The 19971-nt window shown below is 47.5% G+C and overlaps 1 protein-coding gene across 5 annotated transcripts in view; it reads right to left on the bottom strand.

Moving 5' to 3' along the window:
* Positions 1–1196: 1196 nt before the first annotated feature.
* The window catches only part of LOC137425092 (interleukin-17 receptor B-like), a 68619-nt gene continuing 49844 nt past the window's right edge, over positions 1197–19971 (bottom strand). For all 5 annotated transcript variants that reach the window (XM_068113126.2, XM_068113125.2, XM_068113124.2 and 2 more), the window contains 2 exons: positions 15085–15111; positions 1197–5193 (listed from right to left, as the gene is read on the bottom strand). In XM_068113126.2, the coding sequence (XP_067969227.2) occupies positions 4499–5193; positions 15085–15111 (722 nt within the window). In that variant the 3' untranslated portion in view covers positions 1197–4498. The remainder of the gene's footprint in view (positions 5194–15084; positions 15112–19971) is intronic.

Genomic DNA, 19971 nt, shown 5'->3' with positions numbered 1-19971 from the left:
CAGTGGCAAGAGCTACCTGTAGGTCCCGTGATGACATTCTGGGGTTCTTCGAGACTTCTTTCAGTATCTTGCGGTTTGCTCTCCGGCTGAACTTGCTGGGGCGGCCTGGCCTGAACAAGTTGGGAGTTGTTTGGAATCTTCTCCACTTGTAGATGATCTTCCAGACAGTCGAATGATTGATTTCAAATTATTTGGAGATCTTTTTAAATCCCTTCCCAGACTCGTAGGCATCTTTAACCTTCTTTCTGAGAGCCTCAGAGAGCTCTTTTGATCTAGGCATGGTGACGCCGCACACTTCAACAACAAAGAGCAAACCAAACTAAATGTCTGAGGTTTAAATAAGACAGGTTCCTCCAAGATCCTCTCTAACGATGTTCTAATCATTTGCACCTGATCTGGTGCACCTGATTCTAATTTTAGCTATTTGAAGTAGTAATAAATGTAGGGGTGTACTTACTTTTTCCACATGCGAAATTTGTATTTATGTTTATTTAAATTATACAATGGACTACAAAATGTAAATGTTTCATGATATTTGTTATATTATATCTCCTTTATCTATCAATATTGTTGAAATGAAGATCAAATAGCTGTATGTTGAAATATGTTGAAAAAGTCAAAACTTTACATGGGGTGTACTTACTTTTTCACGTGACTGTATCTATAATGATATAATAATGTGGACAGAGGCATATATTTTTTTACATATTCCTTTGTCAAATGCATATATTCACTGCTTATTTGAGACCAATTATAAATCAATAATATAATAGGTGGGTATATCAGTGCAGTTTCCAATTTGGTGCATTTATCTGTTATTGGCAAACAAAGGGGGTGGGGGGGCTGTGAGTGGGTTTGGGAAGGAGGAGAAGGAGGAAACTTCCCACTCGATTCATTTTTGGCTTTAAAAAATGTACCGGCAATTGTAATCTTTAACGGCATATTTTGGGGGAAAAGCGGTTCTTTTTCCCGAATTGTATTTATTTGCATATGATGTAGGGGTTTTTCCCCCATACAGCTTTGCCTTGTGTAATCCTACTCGAATTTTTCAATTGGTCACTGGCTTTGACACCAATGCAATTTTTTTTAATGTCGGACCCTAGTCAGCACATGCTACATATATCGAACAAGCAGTGGATCCTGGGTATAAATACCGGTGAACAGAAGGTAAGCAGCAGCAACACGAGTAGAGCAGGTTTGTGCAAAAAATAAAACTTTAATTCGTTGTTAGATACTTGCTGATACAGCACATACAATTGCTTTGTGATTCCAATAAATATGCATTTACAGCAAGCATTTAATTTACTAGTAAACACACACCAAATACCAACCCTTAAAGGCTTTCACAGCACCAAAGACTATTTCATTTTCTCAACAGGAAATAAAATACTGTTCGGTTTTTGGGGAGGGATAATAGGGTAAGGCCTGAGATGCCATGTATGTTTTTGTAGCTGTAGAATCTTACCTGTATTAAGTTTCTATAAGGTAATTTTGGAGCCTTTAGTCGGGCCTACAAGGGCATATGGGTGTCTGATTTATGGATAGCTACAGTGCCTCTATTAAGTATTCACACCCCTTGACTTTTTGCACATTTTGTTATGTTACATCCTGAATTAAAAATGGATTTAATTGAGATTTTTTTTGTCATTGATCAACACATAAATACTCCATAATGTCAACGTGGAATATTGTATTTATTTTTAGAATTTTTTACAAGATAATTATAAATGAAAAGTTGAAATTTCTTGAGTCAATAAGTATTCATTCCCTTTGCTATGACACTCCAAATTGAGCTCAGGTGCATCCAATTTCCTTTGATCATCCTTGAGATGTCTATGCAACATGATTGGAGTCCACCTGTAGCCAATTCAATTGACTGGACAAGATTTCGAAAAAAAACACACCTTTCTATATCAGGTCCCACAGATGACGGTACATGTCAGAGCAGAAACTCAACAATGAAGTCCAAGGAACTGATTGAACTTGAACTCCGAGATATAATTGTGAGGAGGCATAGATCTGGGGAAGGGTATAAACTATTTCTAGAATGTTGAAATTTCCCAAGAGCACAGTGAGCTCCATCAATAGAAAATCTAAAGAATATGGAACTACCCAGACTCTTCCTAGAGCTGGCCATCCGACCAAACTGAGCAACTGGGCAAGAAGGACCTTGGTCAGGGAGGTGACCAAGAAACCAATGACCACTCTGACTGAACTACAGAGTTCCTTGGCTGAGATGGGAGAACCTGCCAGAAGGACAACAGTCTCTGCACAGCACTTCACAAATCTAGGCTTTATGGGAGAATGGCCAGACCTTAGCCACTCCTGAGAAAAAGACACATGAGAGCACGCCAGGAGTTTGCAAAAAGGCACGTGAAAGACATGAAAGAGCACGAGTCAAAATATTATGTGGTCTGATGAGACGAAAATTGAACTATTTGACCTGAATGCAAAGCGCAACGTGTGGTGGAAACTGAGCACAGCTAATCACCCATCTAACACCATCCCTACCGTGAATCATGGCATGGCAGCATCATGCTATGGGATGCTTTTCAGCGGCAGGGACTGGAATACTTGTAAGGATCGAGGGAACAATGAATGGAGCCAAATACAGGCGAATCCTTGAGGAGAACCTGCTTCAAAGTGCAAAAGACCTTAGACTGTGGCAAAGATTTACGTTTCAGCAGGACAATTATCTCAAGCATACAGCCAGAGCAACACTGGAATGGCTTCAGAACAAGAATGTGAAAGTCCGTGAGTGGCCCAGCCAAAGTCGAGACTTGAATCCCATTGAGAATCCCATTGAGGAAAGACTTGAAGATTGTTGTTCATTGATGTTCCCCATTCAACTTGACAGAGCTGGAGCAAATCTGCAAGGAAGAATGGGAGAAACTCCCTTAATCTAGGTGTTGATAGCTGATACAGACATACCCAAGAAGAGTCAAAGCTGTAATCGCTGACAAAGGTGCTTCTATGAAGTATTTACTCAGGGGGTTGAATACTTATGTAAATTAGACATTTCTATATTTCATTTTTAATTATTTTGTAAATATTTCTTTATAACATTCCACTTTGACGTTATGGGGTATTATTTGTAGATCAGTGACAAAAAATCTCAATATAATCCATTTCAAATTCAGGGTGTAGCACAACACTGTGAAAAAAGTCAAGGGGTGTGAAAACTTTCTGAAAGCACTGTATATTAAGGAGTCCCATCTATTTGTTCTCTGTGGACCTAGGTGGAGCTGAGTAGGATGGGGAGCGACATTGCACGTTCTTTTACACCAACAGCTAGGAGCGTCGTATTAAACGATTAAACCTGAGGCCTGCTGGAAGGCTCTCGCTTTGCTCAATCTGGTGCTCTGACCACCTCTGCCTCGAGCAGCTGGCTCACCCTGACTCTCTGGCCCACTGTCTTGCTCCTGCCATGATGAAAATGCAACAGCATCCTGTGTGTTCTATTCCAGCTTTGTGTTCCTTATTTTGTGGCTTTCCCTCTATACTGCCCGGTCCTTGTGCGTGTGTGCGTGCATTGTGTGTGCCATGCCAAGGTTGGTGACGATAGATGGTGTCTTGTTTGTTCTCATGTTTGAGAATTGTGTTTATATCGTGTATTGTGAAATTATTTTTTTCATTGTTTGAGGAATGGCTTGCCTCATGTTGCCGCCATTTTGTCGCATGAACGATCAGGTTCATTTGGGATTCCTGGAGGGTTAAATTTATTGTAACCCTGTTTTATTAGTACTACTGTAACTGTAATAAACTCTGATGGACCACAGGCTGGCACCAACCTCTCAGCAGCAGGTTGTTAAAAAAAACTGTTAGTTCAGCTATCCTTGAAGTCTCAGTTCCAGCCTGACGGTAACTGCATCATTGTAGACGCTTCCTATTGGGATGTTGCCATCCATTCGACAATACTATATGCATTCTATAAGTTCCCACAGAGATCAATGAACATATAACAAGGAGGAAAGAGGAGTAGTCTTGCATGGAGATTTGTAAAGCTCAATTATTTTGCAATGTGCTGCTACTCTTAAAGGCTCAAGCTGTAAACTGGTACACTGAAATAATAAGTAAAACATCACAGCTTTGGATAAAAACAAAAAGTGTGCTGGAGGGAAGAAACACTTTACGGACAAGGTAACTCCACACGTGGAGAAGGTATGCACAGGTAATGCAATGTTCAGAAAATTGAGTGATTCACGGTGTGGCACACAACCGCATGTTGTGCCTGTACAGAAGAGCTCGTGCCCCTTCTGAAACAATACCTATACTTGCAGCTCCTTCTCCAGACTTTTCTAAAATGTAATCTTGAACTGTGGCATGGCCGACAAGGTGTTGACTTTCTGGCACCTGAAGAACTGCTTTGAGCTTGGTGACTTAAAGTTCATTGGTCAAAGCCTTTGCTTTAATCTGTGGAGGCTATTTCGGCCTAAGCACCCCACTGGACTGACTAACAACATTTTGGGGCCCCTCATTCTTCGTCATCATCTGTTTTTCACACTTCGAGGCTGAAGAAAGCGCTATCTCTAGAGCTGGAGAGTTTTGTCTGAAGAGTTGATTCTTCAGTCTTTTCAGACATCATCATCTGTTCTGGAATCGCTTTTTTTTCACTCTTGAGGAGCTTCTTGGATATGCGTTTTTTATTTTTATAATCCTGCCGCCACTTCTGTGCTTCCATTAAAACCGATTCCAGATTGTGTCTTGCACTTCCACCATGGGACTGTGTTAGTACCCCCAGCTGTCTCCGCAAAAGAGTAGCCTCACTTGGCCAACAGAATCTTGGGCAGTCTTTGAGGTAACTGGGCACATCTTTACTGTTGGTCACTTTGAAAAATGTTGCAACAACACATCGGCGAAGCTCAGTAGATCGCAGTGAGGCTACAGCTTCTGAGAATAGATTTCCGGTTTCTGGTGTCAAACAATGAGGTTGAAATAATGGTTCTAATTGTCCGATGGAATTCGCCCACTTGAAGTGGGTAGCTGCAGAGGGTAGAATGACAAGTGTGCTTGAATCACTGCGAAAGCACTCGAGCTGCTTTTGCAACCACACTGAAGGACCCAAGGTTGCAATTTCCCTGGAACACCAGAGATCCAAGGTAACATGTAATCCATAGGAGTCGCTGAGGAAGGTGGAGAAAGCGAGGACAAGTTTCCGGAACGGTTCACTGTCAGGCATGTACAGGATGAGCACTGCAAGAGATTAGAGTAATCATGATTACAAACACAAGTACATTGAAACTATAATACTCAATATGTGATAGTTATATATACAGTTACTCATTGTGCCACTTTCATGTTTTTGTGCTGCCTCAACGTCATAAAAATCAACCAGGTGGCACTGACACATGAAGCTTGCATGAAAATGAATGAAAGGCTGCTGCACTTCGTCCAACTATAATGGGGCAGATGCATATAGAGCTACACAAATAACAATAATAAACTTAGTTGTTTGTTGCAGGTATCATCATTCAAAATGTGCCAGGGTTACTGGACCACCCTGGATATATACAGTATATATATATATATATATATCTGTGCAGTGTCTGTCTTGTGTTGTGTCGTCACTGAACTACTCCCTCAAACTTTTGTGAAACCGTACCAAACTTCTGGTATGCACATATCTCTCCCATCGGTATGTCCTAAAGGTATTTTTGGGGAAAAAATTCCAAATTTTTTTTTTTTTTTTTTGGAATTTTTTCGGGAAAAACATTTTTTTTCAACTTCAATTGTTTATAAAATGTGATATCACGTATATTACAAATACATTTGTGCAAAATAATTGTTTGAATTATGATTGGTTTTCAACCATGACAAAACGGCAACTCGGGTACAGTCATTTATCTATATATCGACACATCTGGGCAGTGTCTGTGTTGTCACTTAACGACTCCCTCAAACTTTTGTTTCCGTGGTTGTGAAGTGTTTTTAATAACGTTGTGGTGGTTTTGAATCACGTGGTGGTGAGGTATTTTGAATTATGTGGTGGTGAGGTGTTTTTAAATGACGTGGTGATGAGATGTTTTTACATCACATGGTGGTGAGGTGTTTTGAATTACATGGTGGTGAGGTGTTTTTAAATGATGTGGTGGTGGTGTTTTTAATTATGTGGTGGTGAGGTGTTTTAACATCACATGGTGGTGAGGTGTTTTAACATCACATGGTGGTGAGGTGTTTTGAATTACATGGTGGTGAGGTGTTTTGAATTACGTGGTGGAGAGGTATTTAGAATTATGTGGTGGTGGTGTTTTTAATTATGTGGTGGTGAGGTGTTTTGAATTACGTGGTGGTGAGGTGTTTTGAATTACGTGGTGGTGAGGTGTTTTGAATTACGTGGTGGTGAGGCGTTTTGAATTACGTGGTGGTGAGGCGTTTTGAATTACGTGGTGGTGAGGTGTTTTGAATTAGTTGGTGATGAGGTGTTTTGAATTACGTAGTGGTGAGGTGTTTTTAAATGACGTGGCTGTGAGGTGTTTTTAATTTCGTGGCTGTGAGGTGTTTTTATTACGTGTTTTATGGCTGTGAGGTGTTTTTAATTTCGTGGTGGTGAGGTGTTTTTAATTTCGTGGTGGTGAGGTGTTTTTATTACGTTTTATGGCTGTGAGGTGTTTTAAATTACTTGGTGGTGAGGTGTTTTCAATTACGCGGTGGTGAGGTGTTTTGAATTACTTGGTGGTGAGGTGTTTTTGAATTACATGGTGGTGAGGGTTTTTTAATTTTGTGGAGGTGAGGTGTTTTTATTACGTGTTTTATGGCTGTGAGGTGTTTTAAATTACTTGGTGGTGAGGTGTTTTGAATTACTTGGTGGTGAGGTGTTTTGAATTACTTGGTGGTGAGGTGTTTTAAATTACTTGGTGGTGAGGTGTTTTGAATTACTTGGTGGTGAGGTGTTTTAAATTACTTGGTGGTGAGGTGTTTTGAATTACTTGGTGGTGAGGTGTTTTAAATTACTCGGTTGAGAGGTGTTTTAAATTAATTGGTGGTGAGGTGTTTTAAATTACTTGGTGGTGAGGTGTTTTGAATTACTTGGTGGTGAGGTGTTTTAAATTACTTGGTGGTGAGGTGTTTTAAATTACTTGGTGGTGAGGTGTTTTAAATTAATTGGTGGTGAGGTGTTTTAAATTACTTGGTGGTGAGGTGTTTTGAATTACTTGGTGGTGAGGTGTTTTAAATTACTTGGTGGTGAGGTGTTTTGAATTACTTGGTGGTGAGGTGTTTTAAATTACGTGGTGGTGGTGTTTTGAATTACGTGGTGGTGAGGTGTTTTGAATTACGTGGTGGTGAGGTGTTTTGAATTACTTGGTGGTGAGGTGTTTTGAATTACTTGGTGGTGACTGGTGAGATGTTTTGGTGAGATTGTCTCTGGTGAGATGTCTTATCATTGTCTCTGGTGAGATGTTTTGAATTACTTGGTGGTGACTGGTGAGATGTTTTGGTGAGATTGTCTCTGGTGAGAAGTCTTGTCATTGTCTCTGGTGAGATGTCTTGTCATTGTCTCTGGTGAGATGTTTTGAATTACGTGGTGGTGAGGTGTTTTGAATTACTTGGTGGTGACTGGTGAGATGTTTTGGTGAGATTGTCTCTGGTGAGATGTCTTGTCATTGTCTCTGGTGAGATGTCTTGTCATTGTCTCTGGTGAGATGTTTTGAATTACGTGGTGGTGAGGTGTAATCGTCCCAAACTTCCAGTCTGCACCTACCCCTCCCCTATGTACGTGCTGAGGGGTTCTTTCTTGAATTTTATATATTTTTTCAACCTAAATTGCCTATAAAAATGTAATATCACAAACACAACAAATACATTTGTGCAAAATAATTGTTTGTATTGTAGCGGCTACCGCTGGGTTTTCACAATCGCCTTGCACCTATCAAGGACGCGGAGCGATCACCATGCCGGGCTCGTCCAGGATGCCCGGGCAGGCCCGCGCTCAACTTGCCAGGCCTCGGTCGGGACGCCCGGGCATGCCCGGGCAGGCTCGCCCTCAACTTGCCAGGCCGCAGCCAGGACGCTGGGCCACGCCCCCTCTCGCCTTTCCTGGGCAAACGCTCCGGGATAATATGTATATATATTGCTGCCCGATAAACGGGCTTTTCAGAGTGCCTGAGTGTTTGGTTTGATTAAAGCAACTCGGATGAATTCCAGCTTTTTGTCGCGTCCATTCTTCCGATCGACGTGGGAGCCCCAGCTCATTCATTGGTGACCTACCGACATGGACACGGCAGTCGCCCTGAAACTGCCTACCTTCTGGGAGGCTCACGCGGCGGTTTGGTTCGCACAGGCGGATTCCCTGTTCGCCCTGCGAGGCATCACGGCCGACGACACCCGCTTCCACCATGTGGTAGCAGCGCTCGGTTCGGCCACCGCGGCCCGCGCCCTGAGCCTCCTCGAGAGCCCGCCAGCCGCTGACAAATACGGCGCGATTAAGAAGCTTCTCCTCGACGCTTTCGCCCTCCCATCGGCGGAACGCGCACGGCGCCTGCTCGACCTGCCCGAGCTCGGCGACACGCGCCCTTCCGAGCGAATGGACTACATGCTTTCACTGCTCGGCGAGCACTCTCCGGCATTCCTGTTCCGGGAGCTGTTCCTCCGTCAGCTGCCTAACCCGGTACGCCTCGCCCTGGCAAGCACGACGATCACAGATCCCCGGGCCCTTGCCAGAGAAGCCGACAAGATCTCCGCCGCAGGACAGCACATCGCAGCGGCGACATGGGACCCACCGCCGTCCGACGCAACACCCATGGCGCCCGAGCACCCGGCACGGTCGACGACCGAACTGCCGACGCAATTGGCGGCCGCTACACCGAGCCGACCACCTCCAGCACGACGACCGGGGCCTCCACCTGACCAAGCGTGGTGTTACTATCATGCCAGGTTCGGACAGAAGGCCCGGACATGCCGACCCCCGTGCACCTTCGGCAGGCCGGGAAACGGCCGGGCCGGCGTTCATTACCAGCCATGAGCGCCGGCCACACGGGCAACTTACTGTTCATCACGGATAAAGCATCCGGACGGCACTTCCTGTGCGACACCGGCGCCCAACTGAGCGTCATACCCGCCTCTGACCAGGACAGGCAATCCGCGGTTTGCGGCCCCTCCTTGGTTGCGGCCAACGGATCGACCATCCGCACCTTCGGCCCGCGCAACGTCACCCTCTGCTTCGGCGGCCAACGCTTTGCTTGGACGTTTGTAACCGCAAACGTGCCCATGGCTCTGCTAGGCGCCGACTTCCTCTGCGCACACGGACTGCTGGTGGACGTCCAACGGCGTCGTTTAATCAACGCCGAAACCTTCAGCTCCCTGGTATGCACATTGAGCAGCTCCGCGCCGACCGAGCTGGCATGCGCCGTCCCGGCGGCGAACGAGTTTGCTCGCCTGCTCACGGAGTTCCCGGCCCTCACGCGGCCGACGTTTTCGGCCGTCGCAGTACGGCATGGGATCGAGCACCACATACCAACCACGGGCCCGCCGGTCTACGCCAGGACCCGCCGCCTCGACCCAGCCAAGCTCGCCGTGGCGAAGGCCGAATTAGACGCGTTGGAGCACCTCGGCATCGTGCGGCGCTCCGATAGCGCGTGGGCCTCGCCACTGCACATCGTGCCAAAGCCGGGGGGTGGATGGCGCCCGTGTGGCGACTACCGCCGTCTCAATGACGCTACCACCCCCGACAGGTACCCGATCCCGCATATCCAAGACTTCTCCGCCCGTCTGGCGGGACGGGTCATTTTTTCGAAAATTGATCTCATACGGGGATATCACCAGGTACCTGTCAGGGCGGCCGACGTCCCTAAAACGGCAGTCATCACGCCGTTCGGCTTATTCGAATTCTTGCGGATGCCGTTTGGTCTCAAGAACGCGGCTCAGGCGTTCCAGCGCTTGATGGACGGCGTGCTGCGTGACCTGCCGTTCCTTTTCGTTTACCTGGACGACATCCTCGTCGCCAGCACGTCCCGGGCCGAGCACCTCCTCCACCTCCGAACACTGTTCGGGCGCCTCAGCGAGCACGGCCTCATCGTCAACCCGGCCAAATGCCACTTCGGCACGACGGCCGTTGATTTTTTGGGCCACCACATCACCAAGAACGGGGCCGTGCCGCTGCCAACCAAGGTCGAGGCCATCACCACGTTCCCGCGTCCCCGCACCATAAAGGCCCTGCAGGAATTCCTGGGAATGGTGAATTTTTATCACCGCTTCGTGCCCCGCGCTGCTCAACTCATGCGGCCCCTCTACGAAGCCCTCCGGGGCAAGCCGGCCAAGCACGACATCGCCTGGTCCGCAGCAATGGATGCGGCCTTCCAAAGCTCAAAGCGGGCCCCCGCCGACGCAACACTGCTCGCTCACCCGGTGCTCAACGCTCCCATCGCCCTCACCACGGATGCCTCCGACTACGCGGTGGGCGCCGTACATGAGCAATGGGTGAACGGGGTTTGGCAGCCACTCGCTTTTTTCAGCCGGCAGCTCCGGCCGAACGAGCTCAAATACAGCACGTTTGACCGGGAGCTCCTCGGTCTACACCTGGCCGTCCGCCATTTCCGCCACCTCCTGGAGGGCCGACCTTTCACGGCGTTCGTCGACCACAAGCCGTTGGTTTACGCCATGGCCAAGGTCACGGAGCCGTGGTCGGCCCGCCAACAGCGCCACCTCTCCGCCGTGTCGGAGTTTACCACGGACATCCGGCACGTTGCCGGCAAAAACAACGCCGTGGCCGACTGTCTTTCCCGGGCCAGCGCGAACGCGGTCCACCTGGGCGTGGACTTTGCACTTATGGCGGCGGACCAAACCACCGACACCACGGTGTAAGCCCTCCGGGCAGCGGACACGGGCCTCCGCCTGGCCGACATCCCCTTCGCGGACACTGTCCTGCTCTGCGACGTCTCCCAAGGCCAGCCTCGCCCCATCGTGCCCGTCACCTGGCAACGCCGCATCTTCGCCTCCCTCCACGGCCTTTCCCACCCGGGCCGGAAAGCTTCCCAGAAGCTGGTGTCGGCGCGATTCGTCTGGCACGGCCTTCGTCGGGACGTCCGCGATTGGACCAGCACCTGCACGGCCTGCCAACGGGCCAAGGTCCACCGACACACCCAGGCCCCGCTGGCACCTTTCACCATGCCCGAACGACGTTTCGACCACGTCAACGTGGATCTGGTGGGCCCCTCCCCCCGTCACGGGGGTTCACACACCTGCTCACCATGGTGGACAGGACCACCAGGTGGCCGGAGGCCGTTCCCCTAGTCTCCACCACCACCGCCGACGTGGCGCAGGCTTTCATCGCCACCTGGGTCGCCCGCTTCGGCGCACCGGCGGACATCTCGTCAGACCGCGGACCACAGTTCACCTCCGAGCTGTGGGGCGCGGTCGCCCGCAACCTGGGGGTCAAGCTCCACCGTACTACGGCCTACCACCCCCAAGCAAACGGGTTGTGCGAGCGATTCCACCGCTCCATGAAGGCCGCGCTCATGGCCGGCCTTCAAGACGGCGGTTGGGCCGACCGGCTGCCGTGGGTCCTTTTGGGCCTCCGCACGGCCCCCAAGGAGGACCTCCAGGCATCCACCGCCGAGCTTGTCTATGGCCAGGCGCTACGCGTCCCGGGCGAATTCGTGCCCGACGCTACCAGTCCCTGGTCCGCAGCTCACCAGCGCTCGGACCTCCAGGAGGCCGCCAGACGGTTTGCCCCCGTGCCAACATCCCACCACGGTGACCCCCAGTCCTACGTCCCCCCAGCACTTCGCACAGCGGAGTATGTTTTTGTGCGTCACGACGCACATCGGGGGCCACTCCGGCCACCGTACGACGGGCCCTTCCGGGTGCTGCGACGGGACGACAAGTCGTTCGTCATCGACATCGGCGGCAGGTCGGACCGGATTGCGGTGGACCGCCTCAAGCCGGCGCACGTGGACGTCGACCACCCACCACGGGTGGCCCTTCCGCCGCGGCGAGGCCGCCCCCCGTCCACGGTGCCCCCCACTCGACCGCCCACCACCACACCGGACCCCCTCCCACGACCCGCCAGGGGTCGCTTCGGCCGGGTCATCAGGACCCCCCTCAAATTGACCCTGCCGGTGCAAGTCGATTCTGGGGGGACATGTGTAGCGGCTACTGCTGGGTTTTCACAATCGCCTTGCACCTATCAAGGACGCGGAGCGATCACCATGCCGGGCTCGTCCAGGACGCCCGGGCAGGCCCGCACTCAACTTGCCAGGCCTCGGTCGGGACGCCCGGGCATGCCCCCTCTCGCCTTTCCTGGGCAAACGCTCCGGGATAATATGTATATATATTGCTCCCCGATAAACGGGCTTTTCAGAGTGCCTGAGTGTTTGGTTTGATTAAAGCAACTTGGATGAATTCCAGCTTTTTGTCGCGTCCATTCTTCCGATCGACGTGGGAGCCCCAGCTCCTTCAGTATTATGATTGGTGGAAATCATGACAACACAGCAACTCAGGTACAGTCATTATCGTCAGCTAAAATTAGCCCGTTCCTCAGTAACGACGCGTGGTGAGGCGAGTGCAGCTCGTGTATATATATATATATATATATATATATATATATATATATATATATATATATATATACACATACACACACACACACACACACACACACACGACACACACACTAGTAAAAGGCCCATCAAAAATGATGGGTTGTTGCAGGTTATTCGATGGTGCAGCCTCGTGAGTGTGCCAAGGATCGAAAGCCTCAGCCCAGTACCAGGTGTGCTTAGATCTTCTTTATTTATTAGACATCCTACGGAAGTAAATAAACACTTGTTTTACTCTGCTTGCAGTGCACATCATGTGCTGTGGATTTCACCTCCCTGCACCTTGTATTTATTGTTATTTTTAAAAAAACCTTCTTTACACCGCCCTTGACACTTGCTTTGCAAACCACCGTCTACATTTCCAAAAGAAGCGACACAATTACTCTTTTACGGAAAATGTTTTTCGAGTTTGTTTTATCCTCCAGAACAGACCGTAGTGAACACACATTCGTGTTAAAATATTGGCCTTTAAAACCTACCCTTATGATGGGGGACAAAGTGACAAACATCTGTACAAACACACAAAAAACACATACATTATTTTTTATATGGTAGATTAGATATGTATGGCGGAAATAGCACGACCTTTGGTGGTATGCCGGTATTACAAATCAGCTTCCTTTGTCTTCTTCATAATGTAACGAAACCTTAAAATTATTATTATGGAGTATGATGTGTTATGATCATTAAAATATCTTTTAAAAATGACAAAAGTTATCAAACGCATTTCCAAGAATGTGCAGCCGCACATTGCCCACTGAAAGTGGCGAAAAAGGGGGTGGGCCGCTAGTTATAATCTATATAATAATAGCGTAAGGACTCGACTTTGTTATCCCTTTTACGCCGCACCCAGTGACCCGATGCCCACGGCACTAATGGATTTACGATCTACGAACCGCGCTCTTTGTTTATCACGTACAGACATACTCGAAAAATCTGAATTAGCCGACGTTGGGGCCCAAAAGCATCCGATTAACTGCCGATACGACGCCATCGTATTGGCGTCTGCTGGGCGAAGGCGAAGCGAGCCGTCCGCTGATTGGACAGTCGAGTGGTGTGAACATGGGTGGTGTGAACCAAATGCTCTTTTTATTCCCTTGAACATTTTAAATTAGGATATATAAGGAAACGTCTTTATCGTCATTTTAATAAAGTTAAATGGAGTGACGTTGCGATACTCGGGGTGCGTTGCATAAATCCTCGTAACTCAGAGAGGTGTAGTAGGTGGCGAGACGTAAGGAAGCTTAAAGATAACGAGCTGAAACAGACGAACGGTATGTCAATCCCTTTCTACACCGAACGGCAATAAAAGTATGAGAGCGGGAAGGCATGGCCTGAGCACTTCGAGCAGAGAGGACTGATTGGACTTAAGTTAAAGAGAAAAAATTGAGCTTAACGGAAGAAGAAGATCCCATGAGCGCTCCCCGATGCCATCCATAATGGTACACTCTATCCATACACCACATCTCCCTTCCGTGGATGTTCCACGGGTTTCGGCTAGTAATTATTATTAACAGAAGTGCCCGCACTGTACGGAAGTAACCAGAGGGGTCATGTTTCTGTCTTTGTTATTATTAATACCAGAGCAGAGTACCCACACTATGGGCGATCTTGTTCCAAGCGTGCAACATCTTCTGAAGCATCTTTATTTGGGCGGTGTATAGGCAACAGGCCGCTTTCTTGATCACTCCCGAAAATATAAATAACCCGGGTTACGTATATGAAGCAAAAACATGCGTACTGCTTATGTGCATATTTAATATATCGTTGTTATGCAGCTCGAAGAATTCAAATTGAACTCCCCCCCCCCGCCCCCCTTCCCCTCAACGGAAGAGAATGCCAAGATCGGCGAAAATATACATTTTTCCAAAACTTGATGGAATCAAACGAAACTTGCACAGACAAAACTTGAGGATGGCCTCATTAATATGTGAAAGTTTCAGCTTCCTTGGTCAAATCCCCAGCGGAGTAGATGAAGTATATAATATACATTCCCTCCATTATGTATATAGAGTATAGACTCATGGCAAACCCATTGTTCTTGAGAGAATTCTTATTATTCCAGTAATTATTATTTACTGCGGGGGGGGGGGGGGGGGATGTGGCCAGTAGCACCGTTTTCTTGAACCATCATTTTAGTGACCATTTGATGTTTCTCTTAGACTTAGATGGTCATTAAGTATAAGTTACAAAGTGTGAACTGGAGCCACATGTAGAGTAAAGCAGGACGGGGCAGGAAGATTACTCCTCCTTGAAGGTCGTCATTGAACCAGCCGGTTTTTCAATAGCGACAATCCATTAGCAAGTGACGTGATAATATTTTCGAGATTAGCTTGTTTGCATAAGTTAAGAATCTAAATCATTGCTGACACTACCTTCAGCCAGATTTTAACTCACAACCTCTGGTAAGGTCTTCACAACCACATCTTTGCTCCTGTGGTAAGGACTTTGTATAATATCTAATCCTTGAACATTTCATGCTGTAATACCAAGAATTAGAATTGATAAAGAGATTTAATTGTTAAAATATGATGTGATGTGATTTTTTTACCTCCTTTTGGTGGAGAATGCTGTTTTCCTGTTTGGACAGAGAAGAAGAGGAAGAAGAAGAAGAAGAAGAAGGACATATTAGATAGTATTGACAAAACTATCTGAAAAATCAAGCAAAACTGCTGTAAGAATGTCTCACTGAAATGGACTATCTCAACCATCCAACCTCAAAGCAGGAGGACTATAGTGACAACATGGTACAAACGTTGGAGGTCGATGTCAATAACTAGTTTTGTGCATGTGATGCAATTTAGTGAGCATTTTTCTTCATGTTATTTGTTGCATAAACAGGGGAAAGGGGGGATACTAAAAACGGAATTTGTTGTTCACAGAATTAAAATGTTCAGAATATAAACTTACTCAAGATATGTGATACCTGGTTTTGGTCTAATGGTTAGGGTGGCAGGGTTGGGATGCTAAGGTCCTGAGTATGAATCCCGTTCAGCTGTTGAATTAATACCAGGTGGGGTTGACTCAGCCCTTTCATCCCTCAGAGGTCGGCGAAATGAGTACCAGGGTATTGGGTTCTCCCTCAAGGAGTTGGTGGCAGGATTTGCACACCAGCCGCAGTAAAAACACCTCATTCCGTAGCACACACAGTGGTGTGTGTCGGGATGGTGCGGAAGGAGTCGTCCAAGGATGCAGCGATGTGCTGATTCAGCGTACGCTCCTATATATATATATAAATATATATATATTGTTGCGAATTCGTCACTTCCGTCTTGTGATTTTCATCCACTGGAAGCATTTTTAGTTCCATGTATTATTATTATTGTTATAGTTTGAGTGAAATGGAGATAACTGTCTTCAAAAGGAAAAATTCGTGTTTTAAAAGTTAAAATGAAATGGATCGGGGGAAACCGGAAGAAGAAGAAGCGGAGGAAAGAAGCGGAGCAAGTGAGGTCGGGAGAGAAAGGCCGAGCTGCTTTGATGTATCGAGCAGACGCTGGCGAACGTTGGTCACGAGTGAATATTGGTTTTCCCGGGAAAGGGATTCCTGTGACAGTCGTTATCGCTGTGACAGATAAACCTGCGTGACGGGTTTTGTGGTTCCGAAGTGAATCGTTGTTGGAGAGCAGGTACGCCTCTATTACGGGCCCGTCCGCCATTTCACCTCGCTCCAGCCATTTCACCTCGCTCCAGCCATTTCACCGCGCCCAGCCATTAGCCTGGTTCGCGTGTGTAACGTGGATTTCGATTGGGAATTCGCGGTTCTCCGTTTGGGAGCCGCTGAACGTTCATCCCAGCGTCATTGTCTGGTGAACCGAAGGTGTGAATTCCCAGTCGCCTTTTGGGGGAACCTTTGCCTGACCGACGTCGTGCCGACACCCTACCCAGCGGCTCTTCGGCAGCGTCGACTGTCAGCCGACCTGGATTCTGGTCTCGATATGACCTTTTTCTTGTGATCCCCGGAGCGTGGATCGACTTTGGCCTGGTGCTGGGACATGGGACAGTGACTTCGGGGGTGTTACATTTCGCTCACGTGGAGCACCGTGAGTTATCGAGTTAAGAAACTGGTGGTACCATCATAGGAATTATATGGTATTTTTGTTGTGCAATTGAAGTATATTGTACTTGTGCTGTTATTATTGTGCGATACTAATTCAATACTTGTTTTTTGGTAACAACTGATTGGTGTGGTTTCACCATTGGTCATTGGCACACATAATAGCACATCTTTCTGCCGTGACTCCTTTCGGGGCTCGGAGGTACACCGTGACCGTGGTTTGGGGAGGAGCACGTAACAGAAATTGGGGGCTCATCAGGGATTGAATTTCCTAACATTCCCAAAATTCCCGAATTTGGAATTTTCTAACATTCCCAAATTTTTCTGAAAATTTGAAATTTCTTGTGTGAAGGTTAACAGGTGCTAACTAATAGTCACCATGGTGTTTGACGTAGGAAAGTTTATTACGTCCCCTAACGAGGCACGGTTCCAGGCGTTAAAAAGATTGGAACTCATGGTATTGGCCAAATATTGTAACTTGGAGGTCCGAGTTAGTATTAAGAAAGCAGAGATTCAGACATTGGTGGTAGAATCTCTAGTGGGTGAAGGAACATGGGAACAGGTACCTTTGGATTGGTTACCAGAGGAAAAAGGAAATGTGGAGCTCCAGAAAATGGAGATGCAACTGCAGAGCCAGGAAAGGTTAAAAGAGTTGGAATGGAAAGCGGACAAGGAAAGAGCAGAACGGGAACGAGAACTCGAGGAGAGAAGAGCCGAAGAAAGAGCAGAGGAAAGGAAAGCAGAAAAGGAAAGAGCAGAACAGGAACGAGACCTCGAGGAGAGAAGAGCAGCGGAAAGAGCAGAGGAAAGGAAAGCAGAAAAGGAAAGAGCAGAACGGGAACGATAACTCGAGAGAGAAGAGCAGAGGAAAGAGCAGAACGGGAACGAGAACTTGAGGAGAGAAGAGCAGAGGAAAGATGAGAGGAAAGGAAAGCCGAAAGGGAGTTAAAGGAACGGGACATGGATTATCAGAAGGAACTTAAACTCAAGGAGCTTGAATTACTGGGGGAACGGAGAGAAGTAGTATCCATGCCGGCTATGTTCAGGAATTCAGGAATGCCAGGAAGAGGGAGAGTGAGACCAATGTGGAGTTTGCCAGAATGAAGGAAACTATGTTCGATAGGTGGTGTGACTCGAAGGAGATTGGGAAAGACTTCAACCTTTTACGACAATTGATCTTGGTGGTGGAATTCAAACAGTGTGTCCACGTGGACATTAAAGTGCATCTGCACGAAAAAAAGGTACCGGAGTTGTATGAGGCAGCAACGGTGGCGATGACTATGCCTTGACACACTGGATGGGGTTCCACAAACCTAACCTCCCGCCTAGAGTTAGCCAGGGGAGTTACGGCAAATCAGGTTCAGAGAACAAATTTTCATGGAGGCGGCCAAGAGAGGACTATGGGGACAAATCTGATACCGTGATTTTTAGGGATCAGAAGACTGCAGTTCCAAGGCATACCTATCTTCCGGGGGGCCCGAGGCAGACCACGGGTTTTTCCTCCGGGCCTACTTGCGCTTTTTGCAGGAAACTTGGGCATTTGATGTCCCAATGTTACGCCCTGAAGAGGAAAAATCAGGAGCGGAGTCAGACTAGTGCAACTCCGAATGCGTTGGCCAATGCGAGAAATCGTCCTTGGAGGACAGTGCCTTGTGAAGGTTCCCGTGCCAAAGTTACGGCAGCACAGAACGACCTTGTCCAAGAGGGTGACAAACCTTTTATTTCTGAGGGGTTTGTTTCACTGGATGGGGACTTAACTAACCAGAGACCTGTTAGGGTATTGAGGGACACAGGAACACATCAATCTTTGATGCTTGAGGGCATTTTGCCATTGTCGGAGAAGACGGCAACGGGGGTTAGTGTTCTCTTACAGGGGGTTGGGGGCTATGTTAAAGCTCCTCTTCATGTCATCCATTTAAAGTCTGAGTTGGTGTCAGGACCTGTCACTGTGGGGTTACAAGCCACTCTTCCTGTAGAGGGAATTTCTTTTATTATCGGGAATGATTTGGCCGGGGGTCGAGTTTCTGGTAATCCGATGTTGGTTGAAAAGCCCAGTATGGAAAATAACAGCACAGTTAGAGCAGGAGATTCCGGGTATCTTTCCATCCTGTGCAGTGACTCGTGCTACGGGTAGGAAGTGCTCTGAAGAGAAGGAGAAGGAAGGTGATGTGGATTTGGGTTCCATAGAGATATGGGAGGAAAAGTCTGGAAGAGGTAATAGGAAAGGGAGTGACATCAAGGAACCTAAGGAAAAGGTTGCATCTGGACCAAAGGAGAAAATGGAGTGTCCGTCGGAGACATCTGGGAACGAGGCTGAACAAACGGTGCTTGTCCGAAAGAGACTTGTTGAAGTACAACACAGAGATTCGGAGCTCCGGAGTTTGATTGGTGAAGCCGTTACAGAGGAAGAGGCTATAAAGATACCTGTTGGTTACTTCATGAAAGGGGAAATACTCATGAGAAAATGGAGACCACCGGAGGTGCCAGCGAATGATGGGTGGAAAGTTCATTACCAAATTGTGGTGCCACCACCGTACCGGAAGGAGATATTGAGTTTCGCACATGAGACACCTTTGGCCGGGCACCTTGGAGTGAACAAGATATGTGACAGAATATTGGTACATTTTTTCTGGCCGGGATTGCGACGTGATGTGGCGGAGTTCTGTAAATCTTGCCATTCTTGCCAGCTGGTGGAAAAACCTAATCAGAAAGTCCCTTCTGCACCTTTAAAACCAATTCCAGCTTTGGAAGAGCCATTCAGCCGTGTCATTATTGACTGTGTAGGCCCTTTACCTAAAACTAAGGCTGGACATCAGTATTTGCTGACCATCATGTGTGCTTCCACGAGGTTCCCAGAAGCAGTGCCTCTTAGAAAAATTACTGCGGCAGTTATTGCGAAGGCCTTGATTAAATTTTTCACTTTGGTTGGCCTACCTAAGGTCATCCAGTCTGATCAGGGTTCCAATTTCATGTCAACGCTTTTTCAGCAAGTGGTGCACCTGTTGGGAGTGGAGCAAGTAAGATCAAGTACTTACCATCCCGAGAGCCAAGGGGCCTTGGAAAGGTTTCACCAGACATTGAAGAATATGATCAGAACGTACTGTTTTGAATGTGACAAGGATTGGGATGAGGGAATACCCTTATTGTTGTTTGCTACGAGGGAATCTGTTCAGGAGTCATTGGGATTCAGTCCTTTTGAACTTGTGTTTGGACACACCGTTCGAGGACCATTGAAATTGGTGAAAGAACAGTGGCTACAGGAGGAGTCGCAGTCAACAAACAACAACAACAACAACATGCATTTTAAGGCCATTTTCCCTGCTAGACCGGGGGTTAGCCTTGCGGTCCCCATGACAATCTTCTCCATTTTGCCCTATTTTC

This window comes from Myxine glutinosa, chromosome 4, assembly GCF_964187855.1.
Source record: "Myxine glutinosa chromosome 4, kmMyxGlut1.1, whole genome shotgun sequence".
NCBI lineage: Eukaryota > Metazoa > Chordata > Myxini > Myxiniformes > Myxinidae > Myxine > Myxine glutinosa.
This window is presented reverse-complemented; position numbering and strand designations above follow the sequence as displayed.